At 50.8% G+C, this 14,327-nt stretch overlaps 4 protein-coding genes across 4 annotated transcripts in view, besides 5 other annotated features; all 4 read left to right on the plus strand.

The window, feature by feature from the left end:
• The window catches only part of PODANS_6_6040 (uncharacterized protein), a gene marked incomplete at both ends in the record, with an annotated part of 815 nt that extends 432 nt beyond the window's left edge, over positions 1–383 (plus strand). Inside the window, one exon of the mRNA XM_001910069.1 lies at positions 120–383. Within this exon, the coding sequence (XP_001910104.1) occupies positions 120–383 (264 nt within the window). The remainder of the gene's footprint in view (positions 1–119) is intronic.
• Positions 384–1,311: 928 nt separating this feature from the next.
• Positions 1,312–1,333: a sequence feature (primer VIB-2a).
• Positions 1,334–1,347: 14 nt separating this feature from the next.
• Positions 1,348–1,438: an STS (microsatellite VIB-2).
• Positions 1,439–1,494: 56 nt separating this feature from the next.
• Positions 1,495–1,651, minus strand: a tRNA (tRNA-Ala).
• Positions 1,618–1,639: a sequence feature (primer VIB-2b).
• A 940-nt stretch (positions 1,652–2,591) lies between the features above and the next one.
• Positions 2,592–2,748, minus strand: a tRNA (tRNA-Ala).
• Positions 2,749–3,572: 824 nt separating this feature from the next.
• PODANS_6_6050 (uncharacterized protein) lies at positions 3,573–4,622 on the plus strand (the record flags this gene model as incomplete). Its single annotated transcript, XM_001910070.1, has 1 exon — positions 3,573–4,622. One exon carries the CDS (start codon positions 3,573–3,575, stop codon positions 4,620–4,622), a length of 1,050 nt encoding a protein of 349 aa, XP_001910105.1.
• Positions 4,623–6,931: 2,309 nt separating this feature from the next.
• On the plus strand, positions 6,932–7,405 carry PODANS_6_6060 (uncharacterized protein; the record flags this gene model as incomplete). Its single annotated transcript, XM_001910071.1, has 1 exon — positions 6,932–7,405. One exon carries the CDS (start codon positions 6,932–6,934, stop codon positions 7,403–7,405), a length of 474 nt encoding a protein of 157 aa, XP_001910106.1.
• A 5,278-nt stretch (positions 7,406–12,683) lies between these two features.
• PODANS_6_6070 (uncharacterized protein) lies at positions 12,684–13,684 on the plus strand (the record flags this gene model as incomplete). The annotated part of the gene is made up of 2 exons (XM_001910072.1): positions 12,684–12,867; positions 12,933–13,684. The coding sequence occupies 2 exons, from the start codon at positions 12,684–12,686 to the stop codon at positions 13,682–13,684; spliced, it is 936 nt and encodes a 311-aa protein (XP_001910107.1).
• Positions 13,685–14,327: the final 643 nt, after the last annotated feature.

Consider the following 14,327-nt stretch of genomic DNA (forward strand, 5'->3'; position numbering starts at 1 on the left):
TTTCCCCCTTTTCCTCCCTTTTGGTTTGTTCGGGTATGCTGAGACCATGGGGTAGACATCCCCACTTGGTTCGCCCACGTCGAAGCAACACGCCACCGAGGGCGTCAACAAGATTCTGATGGGCAACAAGTGCGACTGGGAAGAGAAGCGGGTGGTGTCGACTGAACGGGGCCAGGGCGCTCGCGGACGAGCTGGGGATCCCGTTTTTGGAGGTGTCGGCCAAGACGAATGAGAATATCGAAAAGGCCTTTTACAGCCTGGCGGCGGATATCAAGAAGAGGATTATCGATACGAGCAAGACGGAGCAAGGGGGTGCAGGGGCGTCGACGGGGGTTAATGTTGGGGGCCAGACTTCCGGTGATAAGGGGGGTGGTTGCTGCTAATGGAGGGGAGGGGTGGGGAATGAGAGACCATAAACGCCGTTGCAAAAGAGAAGGGAGTGGTTGATACAGGGCTGTATTGGTTTTATTTTTGCTGGGGGACCTTTTTTTATTTATTTTTCATCGGGATGCTTGCTCCTGGCGATTATGATTGGGGGCATGAAGGGGGGGTATGGAGGGGGCGGAGGAAGGTAAAGCATACGCGATGGGTTGATAACAATGGGTAGGGCAAATGCAAATATTTGGGGTGTTTCTATTTTTATTTTTATTTTTGAGAGAGAGAGACAGTTTTTATTTTATTTTTTCCAATGAAAGGCAAGAGATGATAAGATGATGAGGATGATGTGAGAGTGAGATGTTGTGTGTGTGAATCTTGTGAGAGAAATTGAGTGTTGAAGAAGTGAGTGGGTAGGTAAGGGGGAGAAGGGGGAGCAAGAGATGGGGATGAAAGACTGGGAAGGTCAGAAGTAGGAGGACAGAGTATGTACAACATGAATGTTGTGTGTTCGTTTCGTGCAAAATGCCAAGTGACTCCTTTTACCTACGGAGCGGGAAGAAAAGTCGTGGTTGGGGGTGGTTAACGGGATAGCTATTGAAAATGAGCTGTTGAAAATGAGCTGATGAAAGAGACGACAACATTTTTCAGCAGTGTGATCAGGTAGGTGTGTGCTTGTTAAGTATGGGAGAGGAATTTTGTGGTTCGGCTTTGTTGACGAGAGTTTGCTTCGCCGGGGTAAGAATAGGCAAAAGGGGGAAGAGACTGGGCGGTGTTATGGTTTTGTTGCGGTCAAAAAGGGGGTGGCCGTTCACCGAGTTCACAGACAAAATAGTCTTCAGATAATTCAAAAAGATCACAGCTGCAGCATCAAGGGAAACATCAAGAACAAGGAAACCCATTCAAAAAGTGGAGGGACAGGAGCGTAGATGTCACCCTGCTAGTAGCCATCTGAGTTCGAACCCTGCTCAAGTCAACAACAACAACAACAACAACAACAACAACAACAACAGCAGCAGCAGCAGCAGCAACATCACCAACCAACCAAACAACAAACAAACAAGACATCCATGTCAGTAAACAAAAATAGACTTGGAGAAGAACAGCTAGGGCAAAAATTGGACGCACCGGGGTTCGAACCCGGGACCCTTCACATGGAAGCAGTGGTTGTAATGATAGTCACCACCTTTTGACCGCTTCGGGAGCAATGTAGAGACAAGCAACAGGCACTTAATTTAATGCAAATGAGACGTCGTAACCACTTGACCATACGCCCTGTCTTTGTGGTTTATGTGGTCCCGGCGACGTCGCTATAGCAGGGGGGGGGGGGGGGGGAGAACTTTGGAGGGAAGGACCAAACTTGGTGAGCTGGGAAGGGGAGGGTGCGGGTATCTGCGGTTGTCTGTGGGTTTGGGATGGGGCTGTTTTTGGATTGTGGTGAGGGATATGGGGTGGTTTTGGTTGGGTGGTGTTGTTGGTGTTTGTGTTATTGTCTTCGACCAGGATGCTCAACAACTTATTCGCTAACCAAGAAGGTCTATTTATGTCTATCCCTCTCCCTTCACACATCCCTTACCCGGAATTATCATCATTTTAGGGCAAAAAAAACAAGACAAGACAAAACGAAAGGGCGCATTGGGGTTCGAACCTAGGTCACTTTTGCTGAACAAACCCCCTCCCCATAATCCGATGGCCCAATTCTTGTAGGGCGATCAAAGAGGTAGACCAGTGTCTGCATAGAGATCTTGCCTGCTAGACCATAAGCCACTTGTTTTTTGTTAGGGATACGATATCGTTGGGCGTGCTTGGCAGGTAGGCAGATACCCGTGGCAGGTTGCTTGTCTAGAGGGGCAAAGGGGAGAGCCAATGGTTGTGTCTTTGGCAAGGATCACAATGGCCAGAGAGATGATGATGGTATGTCGAGTTCAGGTTGCAAGGCCTTCTGTCTTTTCTGGAGAGCCTTCACGGACACGAGCATGAGTGTCGACTGTCACGTCTCCTTAGCCTATGGCAGCCAAACTAACCTAGGTAAGGAGGTGTTCAGAGTAACAAGTGGGCAAACAGGAAGCAGCAGGAGGTTTGGTCAAGATATTGTTCAGTGACGCTTTTGGACGATACAATGATAGCATTCCATCTGGAGGGACCAGCGACTACAGAAAAGTTGGGAAGCAAAAAAGAGATTGAAGAGAAGAGGAAACCCGAGATGACTTCAAAAATGGACGTACCGGGGTTTGAACCCGGGACCCTCTCATGCCAAGATCCCGCCGCCCAAATCCTGCGTGCATTCCGTCCTGTCTAGGGGTGGGGATTTATTAGGCCAGCAGGGATGGCAGCAAGTGCGAATGAGAAGTCCTACCACTAGACTATACGCCCTTTGAAGTTGCTGGAAGTAGGAGGGATGGAGGATGTATATAAAGCCTAATGGTCTGCGTTTGCACATGACGTGGAAAATCTCAGTGTACAGACAGCAGTATGTATTTGCCAGTTGGACCTGGGCAGGATGTGATCATATGGTTTGAACCGCTCTATCACACGGGCGATGATAAGAATGAGGTGCCTTGACACAGCTCAATATCATTCCAATGCTCGTCTTCATCGATCCTTCAAGAATCAGGCAGCCTCAAAAATTCTCATTCCGTCTCTTGGTCTTTACCAGCCGCGCCCTCAAGTCTCATCCTCAGGATCTACCGTGCATGACATGCACACTCACACCCAAAGCCTTGATATGTGTGCTGTACTTGTGATGTCCTCGGCTTATATCCACCCCCCGTTTCATCGACCGTGTGAAAGACGACGGGATGTTAGCTGTGCAAGTTTTATGGTTAATGGGTGGGTTTGTTTCCTCATCCCATCTCCATCACCAAGATTCCCAAACACTCCCATCCGGCAGCCGGTAACGGTACCAGCCGTGAGATATGCCTTAATTTGAGGTGACAAGGTGACAGCCGAGTGTATATCATCTCGGCTGGCCCTCAATGTTTGGTGTTTGAGGGCCTCTTTCATTCTGTGCTGCTCGATTCTTTTTCACTTACGCTGCACTTACGCTCTTTTCTAACTTTTCGACATCAGAGGTATGTTGATCTCCCTTTGGCTTGGAGATATGTGCTGATTGAGACCTTCTAGCTGTGCTCCTTCCATTCTTTGACATTCTTTACACACCATTGTTTGCAGGCAGACTTTCAAAGAAACCACCCACCATGAAGACCGCAGTTTTATTTCTATCCGTCGGCCTGGCGTCAGCCCAGGTTTTGAATAACTCCACTGGTGTTTTCAGTAATTCCACCAGCAGCTTTGCCTCGCCCAATGTGGATATCAACAACCTCAACCTCGGTGGACAGGTGGACCTCAACAGCTTGGACGTCAACGGCCTAAACCTAGGCAATATCGATCTCGGTAACCAAGATGAGATCGTTGATGCTATCCTGGCTATGCTTAGCGGATTCTGTTTGGGTGGGCAGTTCAACCGCAATAATATCCTGGGGTTTGGCTTCAACAATGATGTCGATCTATTCTTCCAGCTTGCTCAGCTGCAACAATTCCAGCAGCTTGGCTTCCTCAATCTGGGAGGTGTGCAAAATCTGTTCAGCAAGGGGAAGGTACTTGGGGGGTTCAACCTAGGTCCGCATACTTTTTTCCCCCAAAACCAGGTGAAGCTTTTGCTGACTATGTCGTCAGGCCTCTTCAAACGAGAAATTGCTGATGCCAGGAAGACCATGAAGCGAACCGTACTTCGCCGTGGACGGTATGCCAAACGTCAGTCGTGTGCTCAAGGGGCTGGATCAGGCGCCATCGGTTCGGGCGTTGGTGGTCAGGAAGAAGCTGCTGTCACAATTGCGACAGCTGAGAACCCGCCATTGGAGACAGCTACCGCGACGGCGGCGGCAGACTTCACGATCGCCACCGCTGATCCTGGAGTTGATGATCTTGTTGAGTCCGTTGCCTCGGCCGATTTTGAGGCAGTTTTCAGCATCGCCACAGCAAACCCAGATGTTGTCGTTGGTGCCGCCAATGATATCTATGCGTCATCCGCCGGTGTTGCTACTGCCACTCCTGCTGTTGATTCAGCTTCAGCAGTTGTTCAAGCCTTTGCCACCATCACCGCTGAGGCAGTAGCAGCTCCTGCTTCCGTTGCTGTTCCAGCCGCAGCTGAGACCGCTATTCCGGCTGTTGCTGTTGAGGAAGTTGAGGAGGCTGGGGAGGTCGATGTGGAGGACGCTGTCGATAACCTGTCAGACCTCACCCGTTAAGTGATGAACGGCACGGGAACAGCTCAGGGGTTTCTGAAAGGAGGAGCTCAACCCTGTTGTGGGAGCTGTCCCTGTTCGGGTCGTCCCAACAACTTAGTGACGGTAAGCCAATTGGGTCAAGAACAGGAGTCTGCTCTAAACATCCGATGAGCTTCCGGATGAAAGGCCGGGGTTGCAAACATATGAGTGACTGGGGCCTGGGAAGGAGCAAAGTCCGGTCCTTGGCTGTCAGGAATGGCTGGGGGTGCGGCAGATGCCGGGGTCGACCCCAAGATACTTTTTCTTTTGTTAGGGTTTCTTCAGACCGATCGTGATAATGTAATTAGATCGGGCTATCTATATGATGAGTATGAACTTGAGATGAATCTGTTACTGGTGCTGGAGGAGGCTGGAGTTGCTGGAACATACCTGATGATTGATGATCTCGTGGTTCTAATTTGGGAGGTCACACTGCTTCGCCATCTTCAGATGGTGTATCTGCATTGCTCCGCATGCTGTGCCTGTTCGTAGCTGTCATCGCAAGACGTCGTGCAATCCTGTGATAGCGTGCTGTCTGTCAGGAGCACACTTCTTCAGCCGGAACCCGCACAGATCCGGTGGCCAAGGCATCCAAGTCAGGTGAAGAAATTCAAGCGAGGCCATTCCCATGTTGGAAAAGAGCAATGCCATGGATTTGGCTGCTTCAAAGTGTGCCATCTGCGACATCTATTGTGTGTCTCCGCATGAGCGCTCGGTCCCGTCGTTGCAAGTGCACGGCTTCAAGATGGGATCCAACCAATCAGCAGCCCCAATCACCCCCCCTGGACGCCTGGGCGGGGGTCTTGGAATCGGTGGGTGCCACCCCCAGGCACCCCCAAGGCACCCGGCTGTAACGTTGACAGGGGCTTCCCGCTAATCGGCTTCAGACCTTTCAGCCTCTCCCGCCCCAGAAGACCCGCTATTTAGCCACTTCTCGCCAAACAAGTGCCGGAATTGGGGGGGCAATTGAGGCTTGCCAGGCTTGAAACACCGCAACAGCTCTCGGCATCGGATGGGTTCAACTAAGGCAAGCTTAATCGCTTGATCGCTTAATCACCGACTGTTACCTTTCCCTTCGGCTGAACACCAATGTACTCCTTGTCAGTGTGATGGACTGAGAGAGAACCTCGACGGCCAGCTTGGCTATCCCTTCGTTGCGGGCGGCCGTGAAGGGGTCAAGGCCCAGGCCCTCAATCTATTCGGTCGAGAAGGTCTGGTCTAGTATAGGCTGCTCATGTTTTTATCTGTTTTGTAAAATCCCCGAGCCCTGCTAACGGCATAGAGGAGGAGCACTGTCATGTTGGAACACCCAGTTCCCGAATTTGGCTCTATTCTTTTCCCAGGAGCACATGGCTCCTCGAAACACTCGAAACGAGCAGCTCATCCTCGGCGGTGATCAGGAATGGCCACCGAGCGTCTTCCCGCGACCTCCTGGACATCAGATGGTACCTGTGCTTCCCCGACAAAATGGCCTCGACCTGGGGGTATCCCGTCATTGGGCGCCCTCCCACCCCCACTCAGGAGCTAGTGTAGAGGGCACCTAGTCCCTTGATATCCGAATGCCACCAACCAGTCTTTGGTGTTTCTCTTGGCAGCAAAACAGTCCCAGATGGCCTCGGCCACAGAGCTTTCCGTACCATGACGTTGCTGCAGGTGCCGAGTGTTCTCGACTACCCTCCCTCCTGTGCAGGGCACATCTCCGTCTCGGCGAATTTGTTGCTGCTGTGCCTGGGTTGCCTTGACTTTCTCGGTTCTTTGGTTCCGCCTCAACATCGTCAACACATCCCGGCACATCCTGGCCTGCCTTGTCTGTGGTGTTTTATCCATCCGCCTCTGTCCAGTGACACCTGACGCCTGATACGCTTCGGATGAGTGCGTGCTCTCATCCCGAACATCACGGCGTCTCCCTGAAATCCTTGGCAAGCAACTCCTGCTCCCATCTTTGCCATCATCGTTGCCTCTGGTCCTTGGCACGTTCGAGCCACCATATAAGGTGACCTGATCACCCGTCCTGTCCTGACTTTTGTTTCTTCATCCCATTCACAACTCCAGCTTTCCAAGGCCCGTTCGCCATCTTCTTTCTGTCATTCATTCTTCAGAGGTATGTCGGCCAAACAATCATCCAAACGAAACACTTGGTGTCGAGGCTAACCTGGTCAACAATAGCTGTGCTCGCTGTTCGCTTCATTCCTTCAATCTTTGAACATTTTTGAGCTGTGCTCTTAAACTTTATAATCCTTTAATCTCTTTGTTCGCAAGTCGTTCTCTCAACAACAAAAACATCAGTCAAAATGAAGTTCTTCACCGTCATCGTCTCTACCCTCGCCGCCATGGTTGCCGCTGCTCCTGCCGCTGCTCCCGCCAGCACTGAGGTTGACAAGCGTGCCTTCGCTTTCGATATCAATGCCTTCAACGGCCTCAAGGGCTTCAACCAGGTCAACCTCAACTACCTCCTCAACATCAACTCTCTGCAGATTGGTCTCCTCGGCAACCTCGCCAACGTCAACAACTTCAACATCTTGCAATTCCAGGGTCTCTTTGCTCAGCAGAAGTTTGATCTTCAGGCTCTCCTTCAGCTCCAGCAGCTCCACACCTTCCTCCAGATCCACCAGCTCGGTGTTCTCAACGGCTTTGATCTCAAGGGCCTCCAGCTCCAGCAGCTCCAGCTCGGTCTCCTCAACAACGTTGGCCTGCTCGATCTCCAGCAGTTCATCTCCCCCAACGTCATTGGCCAGGTCACCACTATTGGCAACTCAGGTCAGTAACTTTTTTTTGATCACATGCACAGACCTCGGCCCAATACATCGTCTTGTTTTGTCGGCAAACGTGTGTGTTCACACGATACCCCAAGCCCCGGTTGCCTTCACCCCCAACCTGCCAGTGTCTGGTTCGTCTCCCGGTGTTGCCGCTCCGAGCCCCAGCGTTGCCCCTTCCGGTGGCGAGGGCTCGAATGTGGTCACTGCGGAAGAGCAAGATGCTCAGGAGGGCCGGAGCAACCTCGACTAGAGGGCTACTTAGGTGCCAAACGACGCCGACACACGCATCGCATCCGCCTCAGCAAATGCCCCCCTTTTTCGGACCCATTGGCTAATTCTGGATTTTTCTTGCACAAAAAGTCCGCATCCCTGTCAAGGAGTAAACGGCGACCATGATGAAAAAGTAATGCAACACCATCCACCATCCACCTCCACCACCCCCATCAAAAACATGACGAGAAACACCACTACAACCCATGAATCGATTTCCTCCTCTCGCCCACCGGGGGGGAGGGGGGGAAACGACAGCTTTACGACCCAACGATAATGACGACAAAAACGTGGGAATGGAGATAGGCAAATCAGCAGCAGTGTGATGTCAGCGGAATTTCCTCTTTTTTCCTCTTTTTTCCCTACATGGAAAGTTGAGGGGGATTTTCCAACGACGAGAAACTAGTTGATAGAATCAATCTCTATTTCTACACACTTTGTTTTTGTTTTTTGCCTATCTCCTGGTGAATTTCTTTTCTCGTCAGCTTAATACTTTTTCTCTCCTCTGTTTCTGCAGTGTTTGCGGTAGATTTAGCTTTTCTTTTTTCTTCTTTTTTTTTCTTGGATTCATGACACAGTACGATGATCGTATTTTATTTCTTTTGTATGACAGACGACGAAAAGAGAGGGGAAGAGGGAGAGGGAGAGGTATATATGGGACAAACAGGGGTAGAATGTGATGAATGTAAATGCAATGGGGGAAGGAAGATTGGGGAAAGCTGGGATGGATACATAGTTGTTGAGTTGTGGGGGGAATATCAACCGGATTGGTTTTTCCTGGACGTGATGACTGATTCGTTTTGATTGTGATTGTGGTTGTTGGTTTTGATCATGTTCTTTTGGGCAGGTATTTTGAGAGTAGTGATGGATTTGACTTTCTTTTTTCTTTGGATGATAAAACGTGAACTGAAAGAGGGGGAACCGCATGATGAATGAACGGGACGTTGTGGAGCCGAATTTGAGCTGCTGTTTCTTGGGAAGGGGTGGTGAGGTTGTGACGGTTGGTGTTGGATCGACGGGTGGGGGGAAGGGGGTGATGAGAACGGGAATGGATGCCAAGAAGATGGAATGAACAAGTTTGTTGCTACCTTTCTGGGCTGTCACCTGAGGATGGGATGGTGGGTTAGGTATGATTAGGAATGAATCGAGCTTGGTAAACGGATTGGTCGTTTTTGAGAGGATGATAGGTGAGGCATGTGGTGGGTAGGGGTGATAGGTCTACCTAGGCAAGTAGGTACGTAACGATCATAACACAGATGTAGGGTTTTTTTATGGAAAAAAAATGAAAAGAAAAATAAAGAAAATTGGTATGGGGTTTGTTTAGCAAATACTTGGAAATAACGGGACTGAGAGTAGGTACTTCGACTTGAGGTTATATTGTGATGATTACTTGTTGCTTTCTGTGTGAGGCTCTTGTGATAGAGGGGTACAGTTGATGGGGATATTTTACCAGGAATAAGAATCAGGTAAAGAAGGGACCAAAACTTGGGAACCAAATACAGTTTGGATGGGGAAAGTGCGAGGGGCGCGCCGGGGGGGTTCGGACTATATGGCAGGTTGATGCCATGAAACTTGTGGTTGGATCAGGTAACGTACCTTGTGCAGTATATGCAGCGCACGTGTGTGTGTGTGTCGTTTGGTGTTGGAGGAAGGAATATCATACCTGCGGGTGAGTTGGGTGTTCACCGCCCATTGATCTTTTGGATCTCCATAGGTAGGAATCCGAGGGGGGTTGGACAAGGACAGTCCTTCGAGGTGTGGGTGAGTTTGGAGTCCAGGAGGCTACACTTTTTCAAACTTTTCTTTCATTTGATTATGGCCATGGAAAATGATGATGTCAGTAATTTGGACTGTTTTAGAAAGCCTTCACTATAATACTGTAGAGAGAATTAGGACGGCTATGCCCCGGGAAAGTGTCTCATGGGCCTGCATTGCGGTTTTCTGATTGGAGTTGAAGATGTTCTGTGGGAGATTGTGGTCGGGCTGACTTCAACGGACGTTGATATATTTACAGTACGAGATATCTTCATTTTTCCGGACAAACCACATCGACATTACCGCCCGTAAGCGGTTTATCTCGGAGTCTGGTTTGTGTAGTTCCTTTTTTTCGTTTGGGGGTGCTTTCGTGTGTGAGTCAAGAAGAGATTAGAGCATCGTGAGAAGTTGAGTCTCGGATTTGTCAAAAGTCTCGGTGCTGAACTGCGCAGCTGGACTTGAGGTGGTTGGGTTGATGTCTGTGGTGACGATGGAGGAATGATTCAGGGGTAAAAAAAGGGGTAGTATGCTCTCGGGGGGGTTAGGGTTCTTTCTCTCTGCACAACTTTTGGACGTTCTTGTCTTTTGGACTTTGCCCTGCTAGTCTAACAGCAGATCTCATGGGCAAAGAAGGGTGTAAAAATAGAGCCTCAAATGTCGATTTTGTGATCTTCACTGCCGAGGAGGAATCCAGGAAAACCCTCCTTATTTCTTGTTCGTATCCTCACACACACAGCCTCGTCAGTGCCAAACTCCACACACAACCCTTCTGTGGATATTGTTTCTGAAACAAAACATTCGTAATCATTCGATCATCCAACTACTCCACGTATCCGTGCCTCGAGCACATTTTTTTCTCTTCTCTATCCCAACCTGATCCTCGGAAACACGGAGGAGGAACGTGGCCTGTTGGTGATGAACACAGTTCATCTCACATCAGAAAATGCGGCCGCTCTTGCATGAGCTGAGCAGAAGTTGGTCAAGGTTTCACTGTTCTAGTATTTTTCTCGCAAAAATAGCCAAACACTGCTTTCGGAGGGGTGCATACCAAGCTTTTGCCGAGACAGCATCGGATTGGGGACTGCTGCAGAGAAGAGAGTGGGAGTTGGTGGTGGGATGGATGGCTGAGCCAATACTTGCTCCAGTGGCGCGCTTCTGGCCGCGGGCGAAGCGGGGAGCGGAGCACGACTGCGGGAATATGTACATGGCGGCAACAATGGCAGTGGTGGTCACGGAAGGGGAGGCCGGCTTCGCGAATTTTTTTTTTTGTTTCTTTTGTTGCTTGTTCAGCCCTGCCGGGACATCACACCCACCCACACACCCACACACCCACATACCCAATGTATGCAGGAGACCAGGTCTAGGCATGCGGCAGTCGTCCCATGGTACCACCAGAGGTTGAGGCTTAATCAACGCAGCTGCAGCAGCAATGTCAAGCCGTGATTGCGATGTGCTGTCTCGCTATTGATTTCCTGGGGAAGGCAGCTCGCGTGTTCTGCAGGTGATTTTGCGAGCGAGGTCTGGATGTGAGTGCGAAGGTCTACTCTGCATGGAAGGCTGCCGAATTGCCGAGCAGCAGATATTCCCAAAGTGACAGTGAATCTGCAGCTTTCTTTTTAGCCAAGAGCACCCTGCTTGCTGCTGAAGATGAGCGTTCGTATTCAGGAACGGGATTCGCTTGGCTAAAGCTTGCGAGGGAAAGTCATGATGATGTGCCGAAGGGACTGACGTGAGGAATGTGGTCATGAAGAATGGTCAGGCCACGGCCATGAGGATCCGAGTCTGTAACACCCTGGGGTAGCCTTGACACACTGGGTTGGGCCCGAAGCCAGACAAAAAGTTGAGAAAGAAATACGATGAATGTTTGCATATGAATGTTTTCCGTGTAGGTACACCTGGATAGGACGTCCAATCTTGCAGCAGGTCGTTCCGTGTAGGTACATGTCACCAGGCGTGTGTAGTGGAAGGCATCCAATGGCATCATTGTGCTATCGGTATGCCAGCGCTAGGGAAGGGCTTGCAGGCATCCCCACCAAGTCTGCCCTAGCTGGACTTGGTGGCGCTGCGACCTAAGGCAGGCCAAACTCCGCAACTGTTTCCCCCTGAAGACATCCACTGACCGCCTGTTGACACGAGGGCTCGCAGAGGGCATCCTCGTAGCTGCGGTAGTTTGCGGTAGTGGCCGCAGTTGGCGTCAAGCAGAGGTTTTCGCTGTCATTTCCGGTGTTGCAGGTACGGGCTGCAGCATCAGAGCGCGAGCAGCCTAGACATTTCTGTTTCTGACGGATGTTTATGCAAGCACTGAAAAAAAGACCCGAATTCAGGCGGGCTCCCCACCTCCCCGTTGGTGGCCTCGACCCTGGATTCGCATCATGCCCCGCTATGGATCAGCACTCAGCGCTCAGCGCCTCTCGCCGGATCTTGTTCATCCAGATTGCAGATTGCGTCGTCGTCGTCAGCAAGGAATTTACCCTCCAAGAAGAGCCAGGGTTCCACATTCTCCAGGATTCTCCAGAGGAGAAAGCAGCATTGTATTCGAGCAGTTAAAGGGCTTTGTCAGGCCATCAGCCTTCCTTCTTTCCGACGCAGCTGCATATAAAGCGGAGCCATCGGACACATCGGCCCCAGCAATCGGTCGTGCAGCACTGCAGCAGGTCTTGCGCCCGCCGACTCGGCGCCAATCGACGGGTTCGACACCGCAAATCCATCTGATCAGGGCACCCCCCTTTTGGCGACCCCCGGTCCTGGCTCCAGCGACTTGGCACACATACAATATCACCCATAGCCTCCCCCCACCCTTTCTCTTCTCCAACATATATTCCCCCATCCTCTCGGCCTTGTCCGTCTGTCCGACCTCCCAGCTCGTTCGTCTTGCACCCAAACGACTTCCTCGCAGAAAAACAACCCTTGTGCTTGGTTCCGTTTCGCTTCGGCCCGGCCCCCTTACGTGCTACTCGAAACCTCGTGTTCACAGCCACCACACAACCAAGCATCACGACGTACATATCGCATATAGGTCTCGCTTCGATATTTTTTACGACGATCCTGTCCAGGGGAAGAAGAAAAACGATCAAGCCACTTCTGGTTCTGAGTTCAGATATGAGCAGCTTGCCAGCCTGCTCTACTAAGCTGTTGTTGTTGTTGTTGTTGTTGCCCGTAGGAAGCACTGGCAACCGACACGTTCGATTTCTGGGACCGTGAATCACGCTTCGCAAAACAACACCTCCAGAACCACCATAACTACCATACAATATCCAAAGCAATGGCTACCTACTCCCCCGAATACTCGGATGACGAGTACGATTTCGACGAGGAGTACTTTGCGCAAACCTACAAGCCGCTCTCCAACCTCCCGACCCCTCCACCCTCGTCACGCGACTCCTTGATCGCTCAGAGCCCGAGGTCTCTTTTTGAAGATGGAAGACTTGCTGATTCTGTTCTTTTCGGTATGTGGGCTTTCTCAGTGTTTGTTATTGTTTCGCAATTGGTTTCTAACGGCCCCGTTTCATAGGCCCCGCCGTCCACTTGGTAAACCTTGTGCCTCCAACGGCTTCTCTGGCTGTGCCGTCAGTCGCCCTTGTTCATGAGATTCTAGTCCGGGCTGATCTGCCAATGGACACCATCGGCCTCGCAGTTTGCATTTTGGATTCGCTCAGCTCCAAGTTTTCGCTCAATTGGAGGTTGCTCTGCCCGCTGGCACAGAGAGAGGCGCTCTCTGAGCTTCCCAAGCGGCACACACTCCCGGTCAGTCCGGTGGGGATGGCCCAGCTACACATCGACTGTGTTGGTCCCGAGATTATCGTTCTGACCGCATTGATCATTGCCGTCAAGTTTCTGGAGGATTGCCAGGAGCCCACACAATACTACGCATCAGCATGGGGGAAGAACCAGTGGACTTGCGACCAAATCAATGTCACCGAAAGGTGCATCATGGAAAGCCTGGGCTACCGGATTCTCCCCTTGTGGGACCCCGTGTTGATTGGGAGTGTGGTTAAAGACATGGAGCGTGCTGGAAGGCAGGCGCTCTACCCTCCACAACCCAGAAAAATCGACAAGCACCAGCGCTCCCAGAGCGAGGCCGTGACAGGCCTCGGTCTTCCCCTCACGCCGGCAGAAACGCCAGTGTTGGAGAACGGCCCCGCTGTTGTTTTCCCTTTGGTGGATGGAGGGAAAATGCACGTCACATTTGGCGGTGAAGGCGCGCCCGCACCAGACCTGCATCTGCCTCGAGGAAAGCGAAAGACATTCCCCACGAGCGGGTGAAGGGCTAGGGAAACTTGGCAATGATTCATTGGGTCACTTTTTTGTTTTTGGGAGGGGGTGCCAACACATTGGTTTTTCTGTCAAGCATAGCACAGCGGGTTTGGTTTAACACCTCCATTCAGCAACACATCCAACAGCTTTGGGAGAACGGGGGATATTAGACACAACAATGTGCCGGGGCACATCACATTTACCAACCAACTTTTACTGGCGCTTCGGATTACTCTTTTCGGCGTTTTTGATATTATATTTTTTATTGTCAAGCGGTTCGGGCGACGCAAAACTTCATTCTACGATACCACGACTGAACTGAAGAACTTTGTTTACGGGGGCGGGGGGTGTGGGGAGGGGGGGAAGAGGGCGTATCATCAATGACATTGGGGGGACTAAACAACTACATGTATCTGAACTTTTTGTAATGTTTTGAAAGGCTCACAAGCAAATACGGAGTGAGACAGGGACATGATGCAAGGAGAGAGGAGGAGGTGGAGGAGGAGGAGGAAATCAATGACAGGATGGCGTGCTTGGCGCAGTGGGTGAGGTGGTTTGAAGCGGGGTTACTTGGGGTTGTTTTCCTCAAAACAACACAGAACATAAACATTGGAATAATATTCATGAGAGGGTATTATTATTACACTATTGC

Source organism: Podospora anserina, chromosome 6 (genome assembly GCF_000226545.1).
Source record: "Podospora anserina S mat+ genomic DNA chromosome 6, supercontig 2".
In the NCBI taxonomy this organism is placed as follows: domain Eukaryota; kingdom Fungi; phylum Ascomycota; class Sordariomycetes; order Sordariales; family Podosporaceae; genus Podospora; species Podospora anserina.